The following is a 25,961-nucleotide window of genomic DNA, read 5'->3' as shown; positions in this document are numbered from 1 at the left end:
TTTCCCATGAATACAGAGAACACTCAGCCATAGCCAATAGTTGTCGTGCATTTGGCCAGGCTTCAATACACTTAATGATGCATATTTAAGCAAGGACTGTTCTGTCCAATTAAACATCATGGAGAACATTATGCATACATCCTTTCTTATGCGCATAGTGCATTTCTGAAGGCTCGCTGTCTCATTAACCTCTGGAGGACAGTGATATGACAATAACTGGTATCAACATAAGACAGTTCAAACCAACACTTAAGTCTTGGCTTCCTTGTAATCAAGTTAGTTTTTTAAACTGCGATTCTATCCAGCTCTAGTTCCAAGAATCCCAGGGGAGCAGAGTATATTAGTTTCTTCCACCTACTCCTTATACACACAGGGATTATGGGAGGTGGGATTAAAGTAAGAATTACTGCCCTAAAACCACACAACAAGCTTCACAGTTCAGGAATGTGAATGACATTCAAGTTCAGGAATAGCTCCTATGTCAGGTATGTTTTCAAAAGAGTGGCGTTACTGGTTTTTGATAGTTACTGCAAAGTTTCCTAATATAAGGTACATAAAAAAATTTCAACACACTACCCTACACAAGACTATCACCTCATCTAACAGGAATTCTGGCTAACCAGAAAACCTGCACATTTTTAAATGGATATTTCATGTGTCTTTTGGATTTTTTCATTTGTTTCTGTCATGTATGCATATTGCTATTCTTTTTAATGTTCTAATCTACTAATCCATTCTTTTCCATGAGATGGCATTATTTATGCATTTTATAATGCAGAAAAAGCTTTCACCTCCCCGCTTGCAAAAAGTGAGGCTACATTTTTAGGAAGCCAGAAGGTCCTAAACTTTTTTACAAAAATGATCCTGTTTGAATAAAAATAAAAATGTCCATACTCAGGGTAGTAACAGCCTTCCTAACATTGCATTTGACTTCAGGTACCATGGGAAGTGAGGAACCCAGCAAATGCTTGCTTGCGGCCTCTGAGAGTGAAGTTGATTCAGCGACGTCACTTGCCTTAGAGATGAAATATGCACTGGATCCCAATCGGCAGATCAAGAAAAGAAACAAAGCCCTGCAGGTGAGATTCAAAGACATCTGCGAGGCCCAGAATGAACAAAGGGACAAACAGCTCTCTCTCTTACAGCAGACTGACAGAAAGGAGGCAAAACCCATTTCTTACAGAGCAGCTTACCGGAAATACATGACAGTGCCTGCCCGAAGATCAATCCCTAATGTTACTAAAAGTACAGGAGTTCAGACTTCACCTGAACTTAAAAAGTGTTACCAGACGTTCCCTTTGGACCGGAAGAAGGGAAGTATAATCAAAAGCATAGCTTCAGTTGACACTTTTCCGAGTCAAAACAATGGATTCTTAATCGATGTTAAAGAGAAAGACAGCAAAATCTCAGGAGAGGCTGTTCAGTGTAGCAAGAAAGCTACTGGATTTGTGACAGCTGAATTTATTTCACATACTAATGAACGCACCAATGCAGTAGAGCTGCCTTCTGGGGACAACTGTTGGGAGACATGTGTAAGCACTGATTTGCACAGCTGTAGTAAAGAACCTCCTCCTCTCCAGAACTCAGCAGCTTCGGTTTTAGAAGAGCCTGATTACCAGCTGCATGACAAAGCAAAACACCACACTGGGCCATTGAGGAACGAGGACGCTAATCCAGCCAGCCAAGGAAAAGGGCTCAAGACAGAAGTAGCTTCTGTCTGCTTGCCTGCATCTGGTTCACACACCTCACAGGCTGACCAGCAACATTCTGCAGCAGCAGGGAATGACTGGTCCCTGTGTCCAGCCGAGGAGGAGGAGAACAGAAGCAGAACTCTGCGTCTTAATGGTCTGCAGTCACAAGCTGTAAGTGCAGCTCAGGCCTGTTCAACACAGGCACAATGCCAGTCTGCCAAATGTAACGAACAGACCCTTCAGGTAAATATTTCACATATGGAAGGAAAACAGCCTTGTCAGACAGCAGTTGCTGTGAGTGAAGGATGTCAACAAATTGTGCCTCACACAGAAGTGGTAGATTTGAAAGCACAGCTACAGATGATGGAGAACTTGATCAGCTCAAGTCAGGAAACCATAAAGGTCTTGCTGGGTGTTATTCAAGAGTTGGAAAAAGGAGAAGCTCATAGAGAAGGGTAAGCTGATTTTGGAATCCTTTTTAATATATACAAGCATCTCATTTGGGAAAAAGTAGCCTGCATGAATTCTACCCAGCAATTTACCTGTTTCTGTCCTTAAAGTATTTACTCTGAAGGTGTTAGAACTGCTCAAAAAACATATGCAACTTATGTATCAACTTGTTTTGTTAATATGGATTATTTTAATGAATAATTATTCCTGACTCACAATACCTGCAGATTTTAATTTAGCATTTAGCTTCACACTAACCGTGTCCAGATGACTTTTCTATTTCATTGTGTCTCTAATGATCTTATAATACATTTGCTTTAGTACAAAACTGCTCCTAAAAAAAGCATGCCTTTGGTGACATAATTGCTTTCAAAGAATATTAAAATTAAAATATATTGCTTACATATACTTGTCATAAAACAAAGGGTCATGTTAAAGTTAATAGTATCTGCTATACAGTTACCCAAGAACTCTTTCGTTAATTATTTAAAACCAGAATAGGCTGGGGGGGCAACAGAAAACTCTGTTCAGAATGCTGAAACTGCCCAGAATAAAAGTGTCATTTCATAAAAATGAAGGGCAGCATATTTTAAATATTCCCACATATTGTTCTGCCTTTGTTCTATAATTTTTTGAAAAGTATTGCTCACAACACACTTAACAAGCAGAGCTGTAATCAGATTTGGATAATTAAGTTTTTATCTGATAATTGCAAGTTCTGTGTTTTTGGCATTTCACTTGCCTCTTTTTATCCTTCTAAAAGACGTACTGCCTGTATTTGGTAGTTAAGTTCAGTGGCTGTATTTGAACCAATACAACTTTCTGTTTCAGCATCTCCATACCTCCTAACTGCTCTGTGTAGGTCATGCTTCCCCTGCTTCACTAAACATTCCCTCTTTGATTCCTTCTATTGTACCAAAATTACCTATGTGTGCCTTCTCTGTGGCTTTAGAAGTTGCTTTCACCCAAAACAAGCAACTGAGTAGTGCACGTTAAAGATAGAACAATTATAAATGTGGAAGTTGTTCCCTGTAATAATTGTTGCTTGGCCAAAACAATTTACAGCACTTACTTAAATTTAAACCATGCCATATCCATGACACAGGACAGTCTATATATTTCAGGTACAGCAGAACTGATTTCAATTGTTTCTAGATGCTTAACTGAGAATTTATTTTGTACATGCCTTTTTACACCTAATAGAGTAAGTCAAACCTTTAGCTATGTATATTGAATTTTCATACCTATATTTCTATCATATAATGACATCAATGTTTTGTTGCCTCAGAAAGGCTGAATATGGTTGAATAAACTAGTATTTAAGATCCATTAAAGATTCACCAGACATAACCAGTGGAAGGAAATACAAGTGTGGCACAACGACTGAAGAGGCCCTGTGTCTTGTGACTATCAAAGCAACAGATCTTAATGTTAGACCTGTAAGCAGAGGTCTTATAGGGCTTGGATAGATTTCATGATTTAAATTACAAAGTTCTTAAAGCAAACATGCATAGTTAAGGGTTTTGTGCATATTTTTTTCAGGAAGTAGTCAGGAAACTATTGATATACTTAAGTACTGATGCAAGTGGTGAATGCAACAGTACAACACAGCATATATGACTAAGGATTCAGGGCTTCCTCTAGGAGATTCAGCTTATGGACGAGAAACAGCAATGTCTTAAAACTAAAAGTAAAATTAACGGGTTTTGGGTTTTTCTTTGTATTTGCTCCTATTGCAAGGAACAATTTATATTAAATGGGCCAAACCAGCACTTGGACTTTTAGTTCAATTTTGTGTCTTCCAGAGTTAACTTGACCATATGCCTGAAATATGTATAATTATGTAAAATGTCAGTGCCAACACAACATAAACTCTCTCTCTACATACTACATTATGGTGATTTTGTCTTATGTTCACTTTTACTTTCTTCCTCCTTACTTTTTTTTCCATTAAAGTTGTTAAATTTTAGAGTCCAAACTGAAAAATTACATAAAAACTAAGGTCCAAATCTGATCAGAGGGATCTTCCTTAACTTGCACTGCATTTGCAGAATCAACTTAGTTTGATCTAACAAACAAGTTAATCCTGAAAAAATCCACCTATTCTAAATACCGTAGATATTTGCTTGTATGATTTTAAAAGCTAGTTTATTCATGCTATGTTCTTTTTTTAATGTGAGTGCCATAGTACTGTCGTAATTCATTTATTTTATGGGCTGCATAAAGGTCAAATTACAAGTAATTTCAATTGCACAGTTTTGCCCTTGATGCATGGATGAGTTTTACAAACAAATCAGTTTCTACATGAAAAACCAAATTCCAATATAAATTTCAGGTGAGGGCTCCTAGGTTGGATTTGATTTGCAAAAGGTATTAAAAACTATCAAGCTTTTCTACCATTAAGTTGCCAATATGACTAGGTTATTTGTGCTGCCTTTTTATGAAAAATCACAATCTAATATTCAAAGGAAGAACATGATTCAAGGGTTTGGCTCAAAAATTTTGAAGAGGGGAAAAAAACCTGTTCTAGGGAAAGAAACACATTTTGGGTAAAATTGAAATGCACATTGTTTAGCACCTTTCACAGATAGACAGTCACTTCTACTTTTAAAAATCTATTATGTATAATGTGGTTTACTCATAAATATATGGTTTGAGTATATAAAATTGAAAAATACAGTTCAAATTATTATTGACTGGCTTTATAATGTTTTAAAATGTTTGTTAAAAATGGAAGCACAATGTGATGAACTTGAAAGAATGTAGCATTTTACCTCTTTAAGAAAAGGGGACAAGGAGAAAAAATAACCATTACAACTGAAGAAACTGACAACATTTGGTTTGTAAAAGTCTCTGTTCTGGACTTTGTTCTCCATTGTATCCAGCAGACTTTCAACGAAAAAGCTGAAAAAAGGGAGCAACAAGATTCAGAATACACAGTTTAACGTATAAAATGTAGCCTAATCAGACTTATTTCTGATAGTACTTTAATTAGCAGTTTCTGCTTCTTCTGAAAGACTCCTGTAGTGAGGGAAGTATTATTTCTATTTCATATGCTAGTTTATTGGTTGATTGGTGTTATTTCCAAACAGACCAATTCCTTTTGCCTCATACCCATTGTAGTCTATCATTTAAAAGAAAATATTAGTATATCCCTAGGGGGAGGGGGGAAACAGCTTTTTGTCCAAATTTGGGGAGCTGGGCAATTTATCATCATTCATAACTGACTGTAGAATACAAATTTGAGGGGAAATGACATTGAGATTCAGAATGCATACCAGGGACATAGACAAATAAGAGCACTAGGAAAGATAAAGAGAGAAACAGGAACACCAGTGATTCATAATTAGTAAGCATTATGTGCTGTCAGAGGTTCATAAATGTGTTCACTATTCATAGCTATGGCTGTACTACTCCTGAGTAGAGCTTTAGAGTTCTTATTCTTTTTTAAGCATAGAGAAGAACTAAGGCCTTACTTTCCTTGTTTAGGCTTAAAAGATACTCAAAAAGCAGCAAGACTTAATAGTGAGTGCAGCTTCTCACATAGTTAATTGTGTATATGTCTGCTTATATCTCAATTAATGTGACCAAATTTACATATGTATACAGAACAAGTAAATCACTATGAATGTCATGGTTTTTAATTGACATTAATTGGAAACATTAAAGTGACTCTGGAAACTAAAACATACAGGTTCTTCTTTTTAAAAATCTATATTTGTATACATTTTGAAAAGGGGAAAGGTCCCTGTGCAAGTACCGAGTCATGTCTGACCCTTTGGCGGGACGTCACTTTTGTGATGTTTTCTTGGCAGACTATAGCAGGGTGGTTTGCCATTGCCTTCCCCAGTTGTCACCTTCCCCAGCAAGCTGGGTGCTCATTTTACCGACCTCGGAAGGATGGAAGGCTGAGTTGACCTGAGCCGGCTACCCGAGAATCCAGCTTCCGCTGGGTTCAAACTCGGGTCGTGGGGAGAGTTTCGGTTGCAATACTGCCGCCTTCCACTCTGTACCACACGAGGCTCTTGTATCCATTAAAATATATTCATTAGAAATGTTTACATGAATGACTCATCTGATGTATTCTACATCCAGCTCAGCAGAACGTATAGGTTAGTCATCTCCCTGATGAGTAGGATCTTATTTACAGGTTGCTGAAAAACCAGACTCTACTAGATGCTTGCAGACCACTGAACTAGAGTATGAGTAGGCAAAACTACCATTTGATAGCACCTAAGTCTGATATGTACTAAAGCATTCTAAACTCAATAGGTGAGTTACACACTGCAGAGGTAAAGGTGGGTATACAGAATAGCTGATGTTAAAACAAATGAAGCAATATATACCCTAGAAGCTGATTAAAAATATCTCCTCAAACCTATTCCTGATTATTATAAGCTTCAATAATAAATTTAATTGGTTTGCACTGTAGAAGGTGGACCAACCACTAAAATTACTTTAGTTCAATCTTGTCTCTCTCCTTCCCAGAATCCATAGCCATAACTTCTTGTTCAAATGGCCCAATTATTAGAGAATATTATACATATTTTATGTTTCTAGGACATTGGAGGAAGAAATAGCAGGCAGCTCAGGGCATATGGTTTTATTCATTTCATCCTTTTGCTTAAATGAACAAAATTAAGATTCAACATCTTTTTCATATTATAACATTCTTATACTAGAAGAACCTTTTTTTTTCCATTTCAAACTATCTTTGTACTCAGGTACTTTTCAAATGATATTAAAATTGGGATTTAAGGAGAATCAACCATATGGAAAACAATAAATTGGCTGTGAAAGGTCCCCTGTGCAAGCACTGAGTCATGTCTGAGCCTTTGGGGGGATGCCGCTTTCGCAACGTTTTCTTGGCAGACTATAGCGGAGTGGTCTGCCATTGCCTTGCCCAGTCACCTTCCCCAGCAAGCTGGGTACTCATTTTACTGACCTTGGAAGGATGGAAGGCTGAGTTGAGCTGAGCCGGCTACCCGAGAATCCAGCTTCCACTGGGCTCAAACTCGGGTCGTGGGGAGAGTTTTGGTTGCAATACTCCTGCCTACCATATTAAACAACATCTCTCTTTGAAAGTAATAGAATTTAACTTTTATTCTTTTAAAAAATCCTTTTACTAATACAAGATTTGTTACAAGACATAGGCTGTATTTCTAATAAAGAAAAGGCAACTTTGAAACTGTAAAAGTTTTAAATATTACAGTAAATTGACGTCTGTGTGTGTATATATATACACACACACACACATATTTGCAGTGTGTGTGTGTGTCTGTATAAAAGCTGTAATCAGTGTTTTCCATGCAATAGAGAAAGCAATAAATCCTGCTACTAAACACAGTCAAAGCAAAACCTCCACAGGATGGGAAAGGGAATGTTACCATATAATAGCTATTTGTCTGTCTGTCTATTTTTTTATTGGACTTAAATCCCAACTTTTTTTATTTAGCTTGCATTACTACTACATGATATATCTAATCAGGATTCTAAACTCAACTGGATCTTCAAAAAAAAAATTAGAAACTGAATCAAAAATTTAGGAGGTCTGAAACTAAGTTTACTTTATTTCTTAGGTAAATGAATGAATAATAATGTTATTAAATAGGCTGACCATATTTCTTTGAGACAAAAACAGGACATTGGGATGGCAAAACGGGACGGGGTTAAACTTACGTAACATTCCGTATTCATGAAAAAGACAATAAAAAAGTTATTGACAGTAAGCTGGGAAGGTGTAGGAGGGGGAGGTGCAGCAATGGTTGGGTCCAGAGAGGCTGATGCAGGGGTGGTATTGGATGGAGAGGTTGCAGGAGGGCTGACGGCAGTGGCGAGCTGGGACAGGAGGACAGGAACAAGATGGCAGGAGGGCGGAGGGCGACAGTGAACTGGGACAGGAAGACAGGAATGAGGCAGCAGGGGGCTGGAGAAGGGGAGGGCTGAGGGCGGCAGCGAGCTGTGACTGGAGGACAGGATCAAGGCAGGAGGCTGGAAAAGTGCAGGAGGGCTGAGGGTGGCGAGCTGGGATGGGAGGACAGGAATGGAGGAGTCTAGTGAATGGTTGTCCCCGACAACCTGTTCCTCTCTGGTGCACCTTTTATTTTATTTTCTTCCTGCCGTTTTGGCCTGAGAGCCAATCAGCTTCTTTTCTCCTGGGTGTGCTTTTCTGACCATCTTCCACTGCACTGATTAGCAGCAGCAACTCTTCCTCTTGCTCACTGCCAATCAGCTGTTCCTGCGGTTCCCATTGAGAACTACTGCCCAGTCAGCCTCCATTTCAGTTTTGATTTTTTCCTGCTTTTCCCAATAACAGCTCCAATGTTTTTAAAAAACGGGACAATATTGACATTTATATTAAAATGATGGGACGGTCGGGAAATGTTAAAAAAACAGGACTGTCCTGTTCAAAATGGGACATATGGTCAGCCTATTATTAAATGATACTATATACCAAAGATATTTAGTACTGTACCACTATAAATAGACAATGAAGTACAACAAAATGCAGCCAGTGTTCCTTCTCTTTTCAGAGTACTCTACACCATCCTCTTCACATAGTTTTCAATGTTCCCTCAAAATGAAATAAACAGTTAACAGTCCGTAGCACGAGTGAAGCTGGATCCTGACTTGATTATTTCTGATGGGCCTGCCTATCTATCTATCTATCAATTAATTAACTTATTTTTGCAAGCCTTGAGATGAATGCTGATAACAAAGTCTTAGGGTTTCCCTATTAAGCAATACATGGCTTGGCTCCTCGGCTTTCAGGATTGTCTCTCCCAGCTACAGTCAACCCCTCCAACAAAGTATTCATGAAAGGGGATGTGTATGATCCCAGGCCAGTAAGTTGTAATTATGGAACATCTCCCCTGTGAGTTCAGCTTGGCCCTTAATGACATTTCAGAAGGCCTTGAAGACTGTCTTCTTTTAAATACTAGTTATTCTGTCAGTATACTTTTTTGTTTTTGTTCTTTTGCTGCCCTTTGGATAACGCACATGCTGGTAGTATTCATATATGGTTGTTATTACCACAGGTTTTAAGGAGGATCAAAGGGGAGGTTGTTTTTTATAATTCCTTTTTGTAAATCGCCATAAGCTGATCTGATTGATTACTAAATAATTTTATTGGTTAGTAAATAATAACAATAATAATGAAATGTATATGGCCTCCAACTCCCAGCAACTCTGGGCTGTATATAGTATATATGTGTATGCTGTAAATAAATAAAGTATCAGGCACCAGCAAATACAATTTTTTCTTCTGTTTTTTTATAAACTGTAAGCCTTGTAAAAGCAAACATATCTATTTCAAAGACAGTATCTGTGTCTTCTTGGAAACAGCAAGAAGGAAATTGAAAAGGGCAGGGAGGCTATGCTTAAAAAAAAGAAAGCTAACCATGTGCATTATTTGTAGCAACCAGGCCTCATTTTTTTGAAGCCCAGATTACATCTAGCAAAATAATAGAGAGATGGACCAGAAGCCCTATCACGTATGATACTTCTCATGTAGAGGAAAACAGCTCCTTTTGAAGTGTTCTCTAATTCAGATGAATCCTAGTTCTAAATGTATCGTCACGTTCATGTATCAGTTGGGTTCTGTCAGAAACTAAAGGCTCTTAACAGGAAACTGAATAAGCTATTCTTTCAAACTGGAGCCCTTTCCATATTTATTAAACCTATTATCTGACTAAATATTACATCTGCTTGATCTATTCCAGGAGAAAAAGCTCAGTCTTCGATTTTTCTTTTGAGTTGGGGAAGGGTGCATGTGACATAGTTTAAAATCATTCTCTAATCCTGCATCTTAAACTCAGAAGAAAATGTTAGCACAACTACTCCGCAGCACAAGTAGACTTAATCTTGCATTTTCTATCACATATCTCAAACTTCATGCTTTTTAGAGGAACAGCTATTAACTGTAATAATTAACTGATGAGCTATTAACACTTTTGTCCCAATCAGTGTTTCTTTTCTACATAAATATGTACAGCAAAATATCTGTGAAAAACGTTACATAGGTCTACAAAAATAAGATTGCTGCTCCTTGCTGTCCCATTTTTCCCTGCAAAATCCAGATGGATTTTGAATCCTATTCCCTACATAATTTTTTCACATGTATTTTTTCACAGATATTGTTCCAAGGGGAAAAACTTTATGTCGAAATCGGACCTTGACTATGTAATGAAAGCTTCTTCTCATTTGTTGAGACTTGACCCATTAAAGTAAGTCTTCTACTATTAGTGCGATCGGACTGTTATAAATAATAAATTATTTCGTCCTAGTTCACGTACTAGAAATAATAAGAAAACTCCATTATGTATAAGGCAACTAGTAATATAAGTGTCTTAAACAACTAAGGGAAAATATGAAATTGAATACAATTACTGTTAGAAAATCAAAGAAAGTAACGAGATTGCTGATTTTTGTACAAAATTCAACACAGCAGAGAATCCTATAGCTATAATTCACTGGGAAATGACACAGTGTATTACTAAGTTATACACATTAATTCCTTTTTGCATGATTTTACAGAACCAGGAATAGCCCAATTTGGATATTAAGTTATCACCCTGGATATATTTATACAGCATGGATTGATCATACTTCTCCATGCCTTCGGTTGATAGTGACAGCTAGGCTCAGGTATGTGGCTAGCCCATTAATGTCAGTAAATTGTTCCTTTTCCTCTTTAGCCAGAATCTACCATATAACATTGTTTGCTTGCCTATCCATTCCTTTAAATTGGGTGGAGGGAGAGGGGAGTTGCTTTATGGAATCCTAAAAGGCATGTACCAAATAATGGGACCAGAATTCCAAAAGAAAAAAGTACAGGAAAAAAATGCATCTTCAAAAAAATAGAACCTGGGAGATGAAAGCTACAAACTGATGTATTTTAATGAATATTTATCATACTTCAATAATAAGTGGTGAATATAGGTTACATTGTTTTTAAGCCTTTAGCATGGCTTTCACCATTTTTACATTAAGTTAGATCAAGATACTGATAGAGAACATACCTTAACATACTAAAATCTTTATTTCTTTCCCACAAAGTGCCCTGGCTATAATTCTGTGGACATGTTTTTTATAGATTTTTCATGAATGTAGATGCTTTAAATTTGCTTAATGGTTGCAACAATTCACTGTTCTGGATAGTAAATACTGCAAGTATATTTTGACATATTGTTGTCAAGACATAAATACTGTACAAGCCAATATTCTGTTGACTTTTGCCTGCAGTGGCCACTTGTTTGACGGCTCTTTCAGTTATGCTGTCCCTTTCACCTTCCTTATGAACTTTTGCCCTAGGGATGTACTTCCCATGGAAAAATCAGCAGAACACTTTTTTTTTAAATGCTATTATTTCAAAATAAAAATGTTAAGCATAGATCTTCCCAGAAAAAACAAACATTTATTAACCTCATATTATGAAAAAGGTTATTGAAGGTTTAAAAGCTAATAAACAGTGGCACATGAATCTCAGAATTCTTCCCTCCCTTTACACTCAAACCAAGAAATCATTCAATTCTGCATGTCAGTCTGCAAAACTGAGTGTTGGCCTGCATAACCGAAGCCAAGCTATTCTGGGATTCCTTTATTATATATTATGATTTGGGTTCTTGTTTTTTTTTTCCTGCTCTTAATAGCTGTCTTAAAAGTACACAAACATTCTCTTTCATTGTATGAAACTGTGATTTTACATATTTAAAATGTCCTGTGTTGTATTTTTCCATTAGGAAGGTGGTTAATCGTTTATATATATACATACAACTTCTTTCTGAGATAATATCTTGCTAAGTACAGTAACTAGCACTACCTGGGAGTAAGGTTTGCATATAAGCATAATGTTTAGCCTGCCAAGGGTTATGGTCAAGACTGTAATCATTTTCCTTATTTGTGTGTACCGTTGAAGTTTGTAACTCACCCTTTTGAACAAGAGTGTAAGTCAGGTGGTAAGCAACCTGGGTCAGCTGAGCATATTTTGAACAGAACTCTAGACATCATTGTTTCTGCCACATGAGTTCAATTGCATGCTGATTACTAGGACTATGCAGTGCTTCAGCTTTGAAGGGGGACAGGTGGTTGATAACATGCATGGGAACATACATAGATCCTGTCAACTCCTTACACCAAACTATCTTTTCCTAAGATCTGCAGCCATGTAATTCCAGTTAAAGATGTGGATGCTTTAATTAGTTGCTGACAGGTGCTACATGAGCATATGTGTGCCTGAAACACCTTTCCCCTTTCAACTCTCATGTTTGTTCCAGCCAAATCTACATCATCGTATGTTCATTGTGAGATTAAAACAAACTTGTTTGAGAGAAGACAGGATACAAGTGTAATAAATATACTATACATTCTGAATAGATCTGAGAACAAGTACTTCTGCCAGCAAAGCAAGATAGAGAACTGTTCAATGAAATTAATCAAGTACTTAGAAGCTACCAAGTAATGTTCAATAAGTTTGCCATCTTGACCTATATTTGCTTATCACTGTCTCAAAGGAAAACTCAACCTTTATACAGTCCAGGACTGATTGACTAGTTCTTGCAGTCCATGGTCTTTGCAACCATCTTCAAATCCATAATTTGAAGGTGTGTATCTTGTTTCTCTAATTCTTTCTTTCCTAATTTCTACGTTCCTAATTTCTCTAATTAGGAAAGAATCTCTCTAATTCTTACTGGTTTTCACAGCCATACATTACTGCTAGAAAAACTGTTGCTTTAAATATTTTGATCTTTATGATCTTGTATAAGCCTTCCTCCCTAGGATTAATTTCCTCTTTACCAGCACACAGTCCATCTTTATTCATGAGCCCAACAAAACAACTATCATCTTCACTTCTTCACAAGCAATGGTTGATATTTTGTTTTCTTAATATTTAACATTAACCTAGATTTTTTTTGCTTTAATTATGACCTCTTCTAAGTGTTCTTTACTTTCAGTGTTACCTGCACATCTAAAACTGTTAGTGTTGCAGCCTCCAATTTTGATTCCATCTATTATTTATTCCAATCCTTCCATTCCTGAAAAACATATTTGCTGTATAAATTAATCAGAAATGTGGGGCAATATATATTTTGTCTCATCTTCTTTATTCTGAATCTCTCTCTCCAAAATCAATTCTTCCAGTTTCTCCAGTTACCAGCACGGTTTTCTAATTAAGAGAATTGGTCAACACTTTTAAAGGCTATCTAGAGACATGTACAGTATGTGCACCTGTGTACACAGAATCAGTGGACAATTCCATAGGCAATAGAAGATGTTCTGGGAGAATGTTGCCAGATACTTATCCAGCTTTTAAAATATCCTCTCAGGAATTACATTGATTCTTTTGAACTTTAATAGGACTTTAGATGTTACATGAATTCTACCATTGGATTCTGATTTCAACTGAGCACAAGTGGGATGTTCTCAATTCCTTCTATTCTCAGGATGAAGGAGAGTTAGTTACTAAACTGGGTTATTTTATCAGTGGACAACCTATTATCGACTAGAGCCCCAGTATATCCATCCAATTCTGTTGGTTATCTTTATCTAGTTACTTCCTCTGTGTATGAGACATGTGCATGAGAGAGATAAGAGTTTGTTGTGGTGTTTTTTCTCACATATTTTTTAACTTACTTAAGACCAAGGTATCAACTAAAATGTGGGAATCACTATAAATATGTGTGAGCAAAAGTTTAAAGTTACTTTCACCCCACCTTGTCTTTAAATCTGCTTGTGTACCCCCATCCCATTTTTCAGTTGTTTAAGTTATGTCATCAGAAGGCTGATGGAGCCCTTGGCACAATTGAAGATGTATATACCTATCTTTTTATTAATTTGATGTTCACAATCTACAGTTGGGTGTGCTCATTTGGAATTGCAATGAATGTAAGCCTGATGAATGTTCTTTATTTACCTGCAAGTATAATCCAGAGAGGCGTAGAACAGTGGCTGTATGTTCTTAACAAATCGTCAGCCCTATTAATTTCTCAAGGAAAAAATAGAGTTTTCTGAAGATTTTGAGAAATTTTACTAGTCAAACAACCATTGGCAACATGGTACTTTTAGTCTAGAGCAGTGTTTTGTCTTGAAGAGTCATACAAAGTGTCAGGGTTTGAGGCAAAGAAACAGCACTGAGCCAGGAATGAAGCTCTAGTTCTTTATTGTTTCTACATACACAGAACCTTGCCAAACTAGGCAAAGCCAAAAGGTGCTAGGGAGAAATACTCCAGGGAATCTAAGGCGGGCCCTGTCTCAGCTTCTTGGCTGGCTGCCCAAGGTCCTCCAAACTGTAAGATCGTTTCTCCCCCTGGAATGCACCCCCTCCTTCCTCTCCTGTGACCTCCATAACACAAAGTATGCTTAAGCCTTGGTGGAAAAAAAATTCTGCTTTTTGGTTTATATATACTATGGCTATGTTGCAATTGTGAATTCTGATATTCACAGATCCATGGTATACTGCAGATATCTGAACAGACTTGATATCTTTCAGTTTCAGATTTGCACAAGGTTGCTTGAACCACTAGATGGAGAAAGTGAGCACAAACCAAATAAACTGTTACATACTGTGATAAGAATTCACAGGACTTCTCTGAAATCAGACACTGCAATTACTGTGGATTTTTTTTTAATCATTCACAGTCTTTGTGGATTTTTTTTTTAATCATTTGGAGTCTTGATTAATTGGGATATATACACAGAATACATTCTTTAGAGAATACACTTAGCCAAAAGTAAAGGTCTTTTATTGCCTTTTGTTTCATTTTATAATGGAAGAAGTAATCATTGAGCCAAAATAGAAATAGAAACCACAGCATAATTATTGGTGAGAGGAGCTTAGTCAGTGATGAACATCAGTGTACAAGTTTTTTCTTAAAAAGTTCAGTCATTTAATACCTAAATTGTTAGAACGTATCTATTTTTTAAACTTGAGTTTCTCCAGTATAGTTTCACCCTCATAACTGACTTCATAGATCAAGCATCAAACTAAACTCCCACTTTCAGAAATGAAGTGTCAAGATAAATATAGTGACTGTGTGAAAATGAAGAAGAGGAGGAGGAGGAGGACATTAAAAAAAGAGTTAAGAAGAACAATCAGAACATCTTTAAACATAACAACCAGAGAACCAGCCAGAGAAGTGGTTGGACCTTTAGACAACAAAAGAATGAAAGGGATGTTCAAGACGAGTATAGAGAAAACAGAGAAAGTGAAGTTGTTGTGCACAGAAGTCTTCGCTATTAAAGAGAAAGGGCAGATCCAGCAAACCTAATTTTGCCTTACCCCTCATCAAAGCGCCTTGAGTAAATTTAGCAGTTCTAAGAGGACCTGTTGTTTTATGGATTAATTGGTTAAGAATAGAAACAAAGAATAAAAAGTATTCTGAACGGAGAGAAATAATATGTGTCCCTCAAGGAACTGTACTGGGACTGGTGCTTTTTGATTCTTAAATGATCTTAAGTTGGAGATAAGCTTTTTGCTGGCCAAATTTGCAGATGACGATAAACTACTGAGGGTGGTTATACATATGATTATAAAGAGCTCTGGAAGGCACTTTCTGAACTGGGTGAATGGTTAACCAAATGATAATTTAAGTGAAGTAAAGTTAGGCACATGGAAGCAAAAGTCTTCTAACAACTTGCCTTGTTAATACAGCATTTTATCTGGTTCCATTGCTCATATTTTCTATAAAGGGGGACAATCTGGTGGTTCTTTCCACATTAATTTGGGAATTCCTTTTTTATTACTAATTCTGGAATGGGAATAGCTTGCATTTTTGGCATCAATACAAACATTCATTATCAGGAGATGCAAAGATTAATCTCTCCCTTTTGGTGACATGGAAGAGAAAAAAAAAGTACTAGTAAATTCATATCAAACCTATGTTATATCATTCCTAGGTCCAGAATTAATCTTTTTTTAGAGTATTCCAGTTACAAACCTGAATGAAGTAAGGCCCAACTTCAGATCTAAGAAAGTACAATAATACTATGCTAATTCCTAGGTTGAGGCCCTAATTAAGACAGCATTAAGGAGAAGATAGTAAACAACATGTGTTTATACCATGTTTCTATGCTGTCCTACCTTAATTGACTCAGGAAGTTTAAATAACAAAAGTAAACCATTAATCACATCAATATAAACACAGAAATACATTACACAAGCAGTCCAGGTCCACTATCTATACCAAAAGCTTGTCGAAAAAGGATACTCTTAATTGTGTTATAAAAAGCAGGCAAAATGGGGACATCTTATACCTCACGATAACATTTTATAACATGGGGCCATACTGAGGTGTTCTTCCAGGCCCCCCTTTCTTTACCTTATAAAGGATAGGAGTCTCAGCAACCGTTTCTGGGATGAGCACACAGAAAAGGCTGATCCGGATAGGAGAGATTATTCTGAGGGTAACAGTTATCAAGCCATGTAAGGCTTGAAAGATTAAAAACTAGGATCCTGAAGTAGGCACAGAAGCCTACTGAAACCAATGCCGTATAGATGAGGACTACTTTTATTATAACCACTATAGTAACAATCTTGCAAGTCTTAATGTGTTCCTTCCCTCTACTTCATGTGAACTAGGGAAGGGCTTGTCTGAGATGTTTTCTCAAATTAGTTTCTTGGCCCAGGCTCAAACCCTGCTTATCTGACCATTGCCTTGGCAGCAGCTCTTCCTCCTGTCCTTCAAGGCCATTCCCTATGCTCTATACTCTAATCAATGCACTGCCTTTGGCAAAGGTGTAACACTACTAAACCTACTTCATGCTATTAGCAATCAGGCCACTATATTTTGAAACAATTACAACTTCTGAATCATTTTCAAGGGACCCTTGTAAAGTACATTGCTTTAGTCTAGTTGCAAGGTGATAAAAACATTATTAATACATGGTGATCTAGGCCAGAAAGGGTTAGATCATTAGGTGAAGCTATGTAAAAGCCCTCATCAGGTTTCCACCTTATGCTTGCATAATAAGTGCATGGCCAGGTCCTCCAGATTGCACACCTGCCTCTTCAGAGGAGTACAACCCTGTCCAGAGCCAACTTTAGGACTGGTATCAAGTTGGAACATTCACCTACAAATATCAACTCTGTCTTACAAGGATTTAATTTGAGCTTGTTTTGTCCCATCCAGCCCCTCACAGCCTCCAAATACTGAATCAGTACTTCCACAGCTCACCTAGGCCAGACTGAAATTGTGTTGTACAGTTGATCATCATCCATCATCCACATCATCCTGTTGCTGATACCTCATCCCATTCCTAGCAGTTTCATGGAGATGTTGAATAACATGTTGAATTTGACTGGAGATCTGCTTGCATAAGAGGATCTTTCTCCTCTTTCTCATATAGTCCTACTGGAATGTGAAAAACCCTAAGTGGTTGGGGGAAGGAACTCTCCAGAGGAAGTTTTGAAAGAAGGATGAGTTGCATACGATAGATTATTGCCCTTGTCCCATTCTGTAAGTGGAATTCATTTCTGTTGATATACCACTGAATTCTACACAAAAGCTTAAGTTTTACTTTGTTTTAAACTGAGCTATATTGTGATCCTATCCAAATAATGCTGGTAAAGGAGTCCTGAAAAGCAGCTCCCACAGTGTTCCCTACAAACCTATGTAGAATGCAAATAACAAGAGGAATGTTTCATAGATCAAAGCTGCCTTATTTTGATGGCGTTACAAACAAGAAGGATGAAAACATTCATGAGAGATTTATATATCCTCAAGAACCCTATCTTGTAATTAAATATGATAAGGCAACTGAAATTTAAAACCACTGTCTGAATCTTCAAACATTTACACTATTCAAAAATTGATACCTATCTCACTAAAGTGGATCTGTGACAAGATTATGTAATTTTTCTCCAAATCAATAAACTGAAAAGAAGTTGCATATCAGCAATGTATTCCAAAATGTATTCAGATTTATTCCATAGCTGCTGATGTACCATTGATGCCTGATTTGCAAATATACTGTACTGAGAGTTTTAGAATGATTTTTGGCATATTTCTTTCCCCCTTTTGTCAGCACAGTATTTTATTGCCGCTCTTATTTTGAATAATGAGGATTTTATATATGTATTTATTTTGCGTACAGTTTTTAGGATAGAATATTCATATATCACAGAAAGAATAAGCATTTAAGATTACTTTCAGCTTTATATTGTTTTGGTTTGTCATCTTAACATTTATGTATATAAAACCTGAAATCTATAAATACACTGAAACATCAGTTAGAAGAAACTTCTTTAGCCAAAGTGATATTCCTATTGGGAATGTAACTTCACATTCTAAAATCAGTTTTAAAAAATGGTAATATTTAGCAATAACAGCCATTCAGCCTATTCTCGTGCAGAGAAAGAGACTGATAACTATGTAATTCACCAAGGCTGTTTTGCATATGGAAACAACTGCAGAGATAGAAGTCATTCTGTTGAACTAAATGAGACATGTTTAAAAAGTTTGCATATATATCACAATGAAATGCAGCAGTCAAGACAACTTCTGTTTCAGAGAGTGGACTGCTTATTGGTACATTATTCTCAATGGTGATGGTTACCATCACTTATTAGTTTCACTCAATAGTATCACTTAAATAAGTTTTTCTTCCTAAGTGCATAGATGCTAATGTACCAAAAACACATTATTTAACTGGTTTATTCTATATATTTAACACATACCAGATAAGAAGTGATGATGAATATAATCATACTTAAAATGGGTATGTTCAATACTAGCAAATTGTAATAAGAACCAAATAAACCATAACTTACGGTTCAGCATTACTGACTCCAAAATGGGCCACACTATGATATTCTTCAGAATCTGATTGGACAAAAGAGCTTTCATTTATGTAATTAGGGTATTATTAATTTCTGCACTTGGGCAGGAGTTTTTAGCCACAGTTCAACAAATAGAATAATCTCTGAACAGCTAAGAATTGATTTGGCTGGGGATTCTAACTGATAGTACTCCTGAAGGGTTTCAACCTATCTCAAAGTGTTGTATAACAGTTATACTATTAATATTATCAGTCTACCTAACCTTTGAAAATAAAGTAATTTCTGTTTAAATTAATTGGCTGGGATTCAGTGGAATGTGTTAGGCAACCATTTCTTCTTGGGTAAGATCTGAGTGATTGTAATTACATTGTTCAGTTACTGGCTAATTACTGATAAAGTCTGAGAAAATACGGCTCTAAAACTTTATTAGCCAGAGACAAAGTCATTAGAAACTTCACTATATTAAGCTGATTATAATGCACAGCAATGGTCCAGTGAGTGTTCTTAAGGTCAGGTGTCCAGGAAAAGCAGACAGAGCCCTAAGTGCCTTCAGAATCAAACCTGAATGTGAGTTTATACTGGACCAGAATGCAGATATCATCAGAGACAGTTTGTCTGAACAGCATGCCTAAAATTCAGCCAAAACTAGTAATTGAAAATGACATTTCAATTTGGTAAATGTGACCCAGAAAGCCTCATCAGCTTCTGGAGGAAATAATCATATCTTGGGCCTAGTTCTTCACACAGTATAAATTGTCATACTAAAAGACAAAGAAAAGTCTAAGCAGAATCCCAGTTTTAAGAATTCTGTTTTCTTACCATACAGGCTCAATGATTTATTTTTTTTGTCTTTTTGAATTAGCTGTACAATTATATAAAAAAGGAAAGGCTTGTATTTCTAAGAGAAGCTGTTCCCTTTTAAAGAACTAAAGCTCTGTTTGCATGAACTATTGTGCAGCTCTTTTAAAATATTAACAAAGAAAAACCTCATTTTAATAGGGAATAACTGTCTGTTAAGCAAGATATCTGTTAAATCCTAATTTACATCATTTACCATCAATTTTATGTCATTTGTTTAATTATGTAAATGATATACATTCACCCGACTGCTGTCAGTTGTGTTATTACATAATGATGAAAATGTACATGAATCATTCGGACTAGTTTGACTAAAACACACTGTAATTGGGGCGGGGGGGCCGGGTAGGTACCTGGACAGAAATGTTGCCTCTTGTTTCTGAAGTCTGCTAAACTATGGTCTGTTACATAGAAAGTTAACTGTATTTAGGAAAAGGTGTAGCATGATACCTGATAACAGGAGCTATTGTTGGGAATTCTTGGAGGTGTTTAGTAAGTTAGCCCTGTGAAATACTTGACTTTAAGCAGCACAATATCTTTGTGATTTAAAACATGCAGAAGATTCTTGATAGAGCATTAGGCATCTTTAGTTAGAAAATACTTCTCTGATTGAGCTGATCTGTGACCATAATAAAATAAACTGAATGTATCTGAACTCAGGACACCTACTGAATATTGTGAACTTCAAAGCTTTTGGGGGCAAGGAACTATTTCATTTTCCCTGTAGTCCTATATCTGACAGCACTACATAAATAAAAGGATAATTTATGGCTGCATAAATAGGGAAATTTGAGGAAAGCAAATTTAAAGTTCATTTTTGTTCCTGGTACCACATTTAGAGTTCTTTGGATTTGTAACAGGATCTAAAATGATATAACCTCTAGTATAGGTAAAGGTTTTCCTTGACATTAAGTCCAGTCGTGTCCGACTCTAGGGGGCGGTGCTCATCTCCGTTTCAAAGCTGAAGTCCGTAGACACTTCCGTGGTCATGTGGCCGGCATGACTAAACGGAACGCCGTTACCTGCCCGCCAAAGCGGTACCTATTAATCTTCTCACGTTTGCATGTTTTCGAACTGCTAGGTTGGCAGGAGCTGGGACTAGCAATGGGAGCTCACTCCATCACGCAGATTTGAACTGCCGACCTTCTGATGGGCAAGCTCAGCGGCTCAGCGGTTTAACCCACAGCGCCACCGCGTCCCTCTCAACCTCTAGTACACTCACAAATAAAAATCAGAGCAAGACAAAAAATAAATATGCATGAAATTATTGTGACAGCCAAGGATATTAAGCATAACTTTGTTTCAGAGTCATTCATACTTCAAGGCCACATAATATGTATCATGCATATAAGTATTTTGCTTTTTCTTACTCCAAAGTAAGGCTTAAATACAAAGATTACAGCCTGATTAACAAGGGTGGGGCTTTTTTGTGGTATATTTGTTTATTTTTATTTAGTTATTTATTTATTTTATAAATTTATTCACCACCCATCTCTGCCTCTGGGCAGTTTACAATAAAATGTTTACATATACATACATTCCTCTTGGTTTGAAAAGTGATGTCATGATATAATGAAAGCAGGTAATACAAAAAATTGCAGCCCAGTATTGGGGAGCGGTTGTTAAGGGCCCAAATAATAGTTTTACCTCCCCAGGAAAAGATCCCAGTATTTTGAGGTTTAAGTACCCCTAAACCTGAACGCAATTCTACCCAGTGCTGTGGTGGAAGTATACACCCCTAGAATTAGCAATAACACCAGACTTCATATCTCTAGCCTTCAAAATTATATTTTACATGTCTTGCAATAATTGTAACCAGTGCTATTTCTTTAGCCTAAAAGTTTATGCAGCCAAGGGAAGTTTGTGTGATTGAATGTATAGTTTTTGGAAATTAGCAGTATAAACAAGAAACAAATATACCAGTGACATACTGATAAAGAGTGACTAGACTTTTTTTTTTTTTTGACAGAGACTCCATCACCATCATCAGATCTGCCATAAATAAGATCCAAATTTCATTTTCTAACTTGGACATCCAGTGGCTCATCCCTTACCCTCTAAGTGTGTTGCTTTGTTTGAATCAGAACAGCTTTAGCATCACAACTGGAAAGTATATGTACAGGGACAGCCTAACGAAAATTGAGATTGAATGAAGATCTGCCTGCTGTCTCCACTGTTCTGTCCTACCACATGCTCCCTCATACCCAACTTTTCCCTAGTGCTGAAATAACATTAAATGATTTTTCTATTCATATTGTAATAAATTAAGACGGAAATTAGACACACAACATAAAACATAAGACAGTTATATTTGGACAATAGTATAATTATAGATGGTATTACATCCTACAGTGGTGCTTTAAAGTTTGTGAACTATTTGAATTTTCAATATTTCTGCATAAATATGATCTGAAACATGATCTGTTCCCCACACAAGTCCTAAAACAAGATAAAGAAAACTCAGTTAAACAAATAAATCAAAAACAGAACATCCCATTGATTGAAATACTTGACTCTTAATTTCCCCTTCAAATGAACTAATAATCACATACTTTTGCCACACAAATATGTAGCTTCGGATCATTTTCCTCAATAAATGAACAAGTATAATGTTTTTGACATAAGCTTTTACCAAACTTGTAATTATATCAGAGCTGCCTATTAATTAACTATTCATTTCAAAGTGGCCAGTATATTGCCTTAAGGTAAGCTGTACTTCCTCATTCAGGTTCTATCTGTAATCATTCAATAAATAAATGCTGGAAACACAAAGGCTGTGAATGCAAGTTACAAGAGCAATCTGTTCGTCTTCCCTGACAATAAAGCTTGAATGACGTTTAAAATTTAGAAATAATGTTATTCCTCTTGTTTATTGCAGGTCACTCTAACATTCCCTTATGAACAATATATATCATTTGAATGGACAAAATCTAACAAAAACATTGCGATAGACATGTACCATCTATAATTCTGCCTATTCAGCTTGATTTCAGCTGGCCTTCAGTATATTAACAAACTCTTCCCTGAATAGCAAAATGCACAAGTGTTCTTATGTGCCTAAATGCAGGTATAAAACTGACAACAAATGGAATGAGAATTAAAATTGAATTCCATCCCCCTATCCCCACCCTGCTTAAAACAATGAAGAAGCATTTTTTTAAACAATATCTTGTTTGTTTATTTTTAGACTTTCATATCGGACTGGTCAAGACACATCCAATTGTGACACCTGTAGGAACAGTGCGTGTATAATCTATAGGTAAGTGAATTCTCATGTTTCCTCTTTTTAAATTGAGTAAAAATGATTTTATTCAGTAGTGGAAATTGAATGCAAGCCACTGCTTTAAATTGGTATTTCAGCTTGAATGCTCTTAAGAACAGGAAATTAATGTTTATTGTACTATAAAATCCAATTTATAAAATATTCTAATGCTAGAAAGAAGAGAAACGAGATGGGGATAGTGGTATGTGTTGTTAACTTGTACAATACTAGAATAGAAATTTGTAGCAAAAACATCAAAATAATACTTTTTTTCCATTTTAAAAAACTTGTTTATGGCCAAGATAATAAACTTGACAGTGGAAATCTCAGATGCCTTGAATATTACACAGCATATACTTGTAATCTTTAGCTTAAAAATGGAATGTCTTAAAGCGAATATGAACATTTTCACATTCAAAGAACAGAAAGAATAGCCACTCTGAGCTCTCTGCACCAATTTTCATAATCAAATAAAGGATTCTGTATTGCAAACATAGTTTTGGTGAAAATATATATACAAATGATCCTTGCTTAATGACACTCATTCAGTTACTGTCCAAAGTTATGACGGCACTCAATGAGTGGTACTTACGACCCACCCTTGAAATCGTGGTCGTTGCAGTGTCCCTGTGGGATGACACATGATTGCCATTTGGGACCTTTACTGCCAGCTTCTGACAATGGGGAAGCCGGCAGGAGGTCACAAATGGAAACCATGTAATGTCACACTTAATGACAGTGCAGGATTTGCTTACTGACAGCATCTGGAAGTCCCGGAACTGCCATCGTGTCCAGAAGTGCCAGAGCTGCCATCATGATGATGTGCTTCACAACTGTGTTGCTTAGTGATAGAAATTCTGGTCCCAATTACTGTTGTTAACTGAGGACTACCTGTAATAGATGATCAATCAACATGCATTTGTAAATAATACCCACCTCCAGAAATTGGAGAGCTAAAAGCATAGATTTTCATTATTCTTCACAAAAGTAGGATGATTAGGATAAATATTAAAGGTAGCAAATGAGTAGGTTTATACACATATGCACATATATTGCTTAATCTAACATTTAAATTACATTCCATAGTAGTATATATTGTTATCTTTAATTATCTTCATAAATGATGAGATGGTGCTGCATATTATATTTCTTCAACAGTCTTCTGGAACAATCAGTGAAGAAAATTTGTTAAATTAGTTGGGTAGCTTGGGGATGGTTGTTGCCAGGAGTAATTATGGGATGTTTTAGGACACAAGGACTACATTTCTAAGTATTTTTGTGTCACATCTTGCTCTGTTTGCATAATCCATCAAGCATAAATTGGTGCAGTATCGATTGAGCTGCAGCAAGTCTAATGCCATCTCATTCGTTCTCCTACGTAATGTATGCCATTAATGAAATGAGGTGCCCTGAATTCAAAAGTTCTTAGGGAATAAATTGGCTTCAGGTGAATTTTATTCCATATTTTTCAACTGCACACAAGCAACAAATGTTCTGCTCTGTAAATGTACAATTGTGCTTTAGCAGTAAGTGTTGCGTAAGGGTTTTTTTTAACTGATGTAAGCTAAATACTGTAATTGTAAGAATCCTGAATATGTAGAAAAATGAGAAACCCCTACTTCAAATACTGTACATGAAATACCATACAGGTAGACCTCAGGTTACAAGAGCAATTGGGACCAGGACTGCTAAGCTAAGCAGTGCAGTTGTAAAGCGTGATGTCACATGATTGCATCACTTAGTGACGACAATCCCAGCAGTCCTGGTTGTTGTTATAACCCCAAGATGCGTGTGTCGTTAAGCAGGAAGCAGCAGGAGTCTCAGGTAAGGAGCGTGAGGGTGCCACCTGGGGTTGGGGGAGGCCCTGGGAGGGCCAGTGCAGGCCACACGGGAATTGGGGGAGGCTCTGGGTGGGCTGGTGTAGGTGTGTGAGTGCAGGAAGGCCGGGGGTGGACAGTGTGGCAGAAGTGACTGCAGGAAGTCTGTGGGGTGGAGGGTGCGGCACAAGTGCAGGAAGGTCAGGGGGACTTACCAAGCAACTTGTCGTCTTCCCTGCTGGCTTCCCTATTGACTTTGCTTGTGGGAAGCTGGCAGGGAAGGTTGCAAATGGCAATCACTTGACTACAGGACACCGCAACCGACGTGTGAGCCAGTTGCCAAGCACCCGACTCGTGATCACATGACTGCAGGTGTACTGTGACGGCTGGAACTTGGAGGACCGGTCGTAAGTACCACTTGTTCAGCATTATCGCAACTTTGAACGGTCACTGAACAAGTGGTCAGTAAGCGAGGATTACCTGTAGTTACATTTGCATGAATGACCCAATATCCAGGAATGGGAGGATCCTTATCCTTGCCTTTGTTACGAACTATCACTTGATGGACCCTATTTGTATCCCATCAGCAGCCTAAGATGTTGAATGGCTAAATTTCAGTGGTATAGTTAATGTCAGTGCGTATATAGGAGGGGGAATTAAACAAAGATGGAAATAGAAGGTGGGGGCCTTGGAGAGTTATTTTTTTCCCCATTTCTTATCTTGAACCCCCCCCCCCCACTTGCCACCAAGTTCCCCATTTTTGTATGTTTTAAAGGTGGAAGTGGGAATAGCCAGAGCCAGTTTGGTGTGGTGGTTAAGGCACCAGGCTAAAAACCAGAAGTCCATGAGTTCTAGTCCCACCTTAGGCATGAAAGCTGGCTAGGTGACCTTGGGCCAGTCAAACTCTCTCAGCCAACTCACAGGGTGGTGGTTGTGGGGAAAATGGGAGGAGGAAGGAGTATTAGGTATGTTCACCACCTTGAGTTACTTATAAAAATAATAAAGGGATAGAAAATAGATAGGCAGGCCGGCCGGCCTTGGGAAGCAGGCTGCTCCCATCGTCTCCCTTAAGCCACTGTTTTACCTAAAATAGCATTTGGACTGTTTGG

The 25,961-nt window shown here is 37.1% G+C and overlaps 2 protein-coding genes across 6 annotated transcripts in view; one reads left to right on the top strand and one right to left on the bottom strand.

Moving 5' to 3' along the window:
- DOCK1 (dedicator of cytokinesis 1) overlaps positions 1-25,961 on the bottom strand; it is a 489,239-nt gene that overhangs the window by 277,090 nt on the left and 186,188 nt on the right. The window lies entirely within an intron of this gene.
- Positions 937-25,961, top strand: part of INSYN2A (inhibitory synaptic factor 2A) — a 34,038-nt gene continuing 9,013 nt past the window's right edge. Inside the window, exons 1-3 of one of the 2 annotated variants that reach the window (XM_063306157.1) lie at positions 937-2,146; positions 10,274-10,366; positions 22,961-23,032. In XM_063306157.1, coding sequence (XP_063162227.1) covers positions 942-2,146; positions 10,274-10,366; positions 22,961-23,032 — 1,370 coding nt within the window. In that variant the 5' untranslated portion in view covers positions 937-941. The remainder of the gene's footprint in view (positions 2,147-10,273; positions 10,367-22,960; positions 23,033-25,961) is intronic. The other variant, XM_063306156.1, reaches the window with a different exon arrangement.

The sequence above is a fragment of the Candoia aspera genome, chromosome 6 (assembly GCF_035149785.1).
Source record: "Candoia aspera isolate rCanAsp1 chromosome 6, rCanAsp1.hap2, whole genome shotgun sequence".
In the NCBI taxonomy this organism is placed as follows: Eukaryota; Metazoa; Chordata; class Lepidosauria; order Squamata; family Boidae; genus Candoia; species Candoia aspera.
Note: the sequence above shows the minus strand (reverse complement) of the source record. Positions and strands in the feature narration are given on the sequence as shown.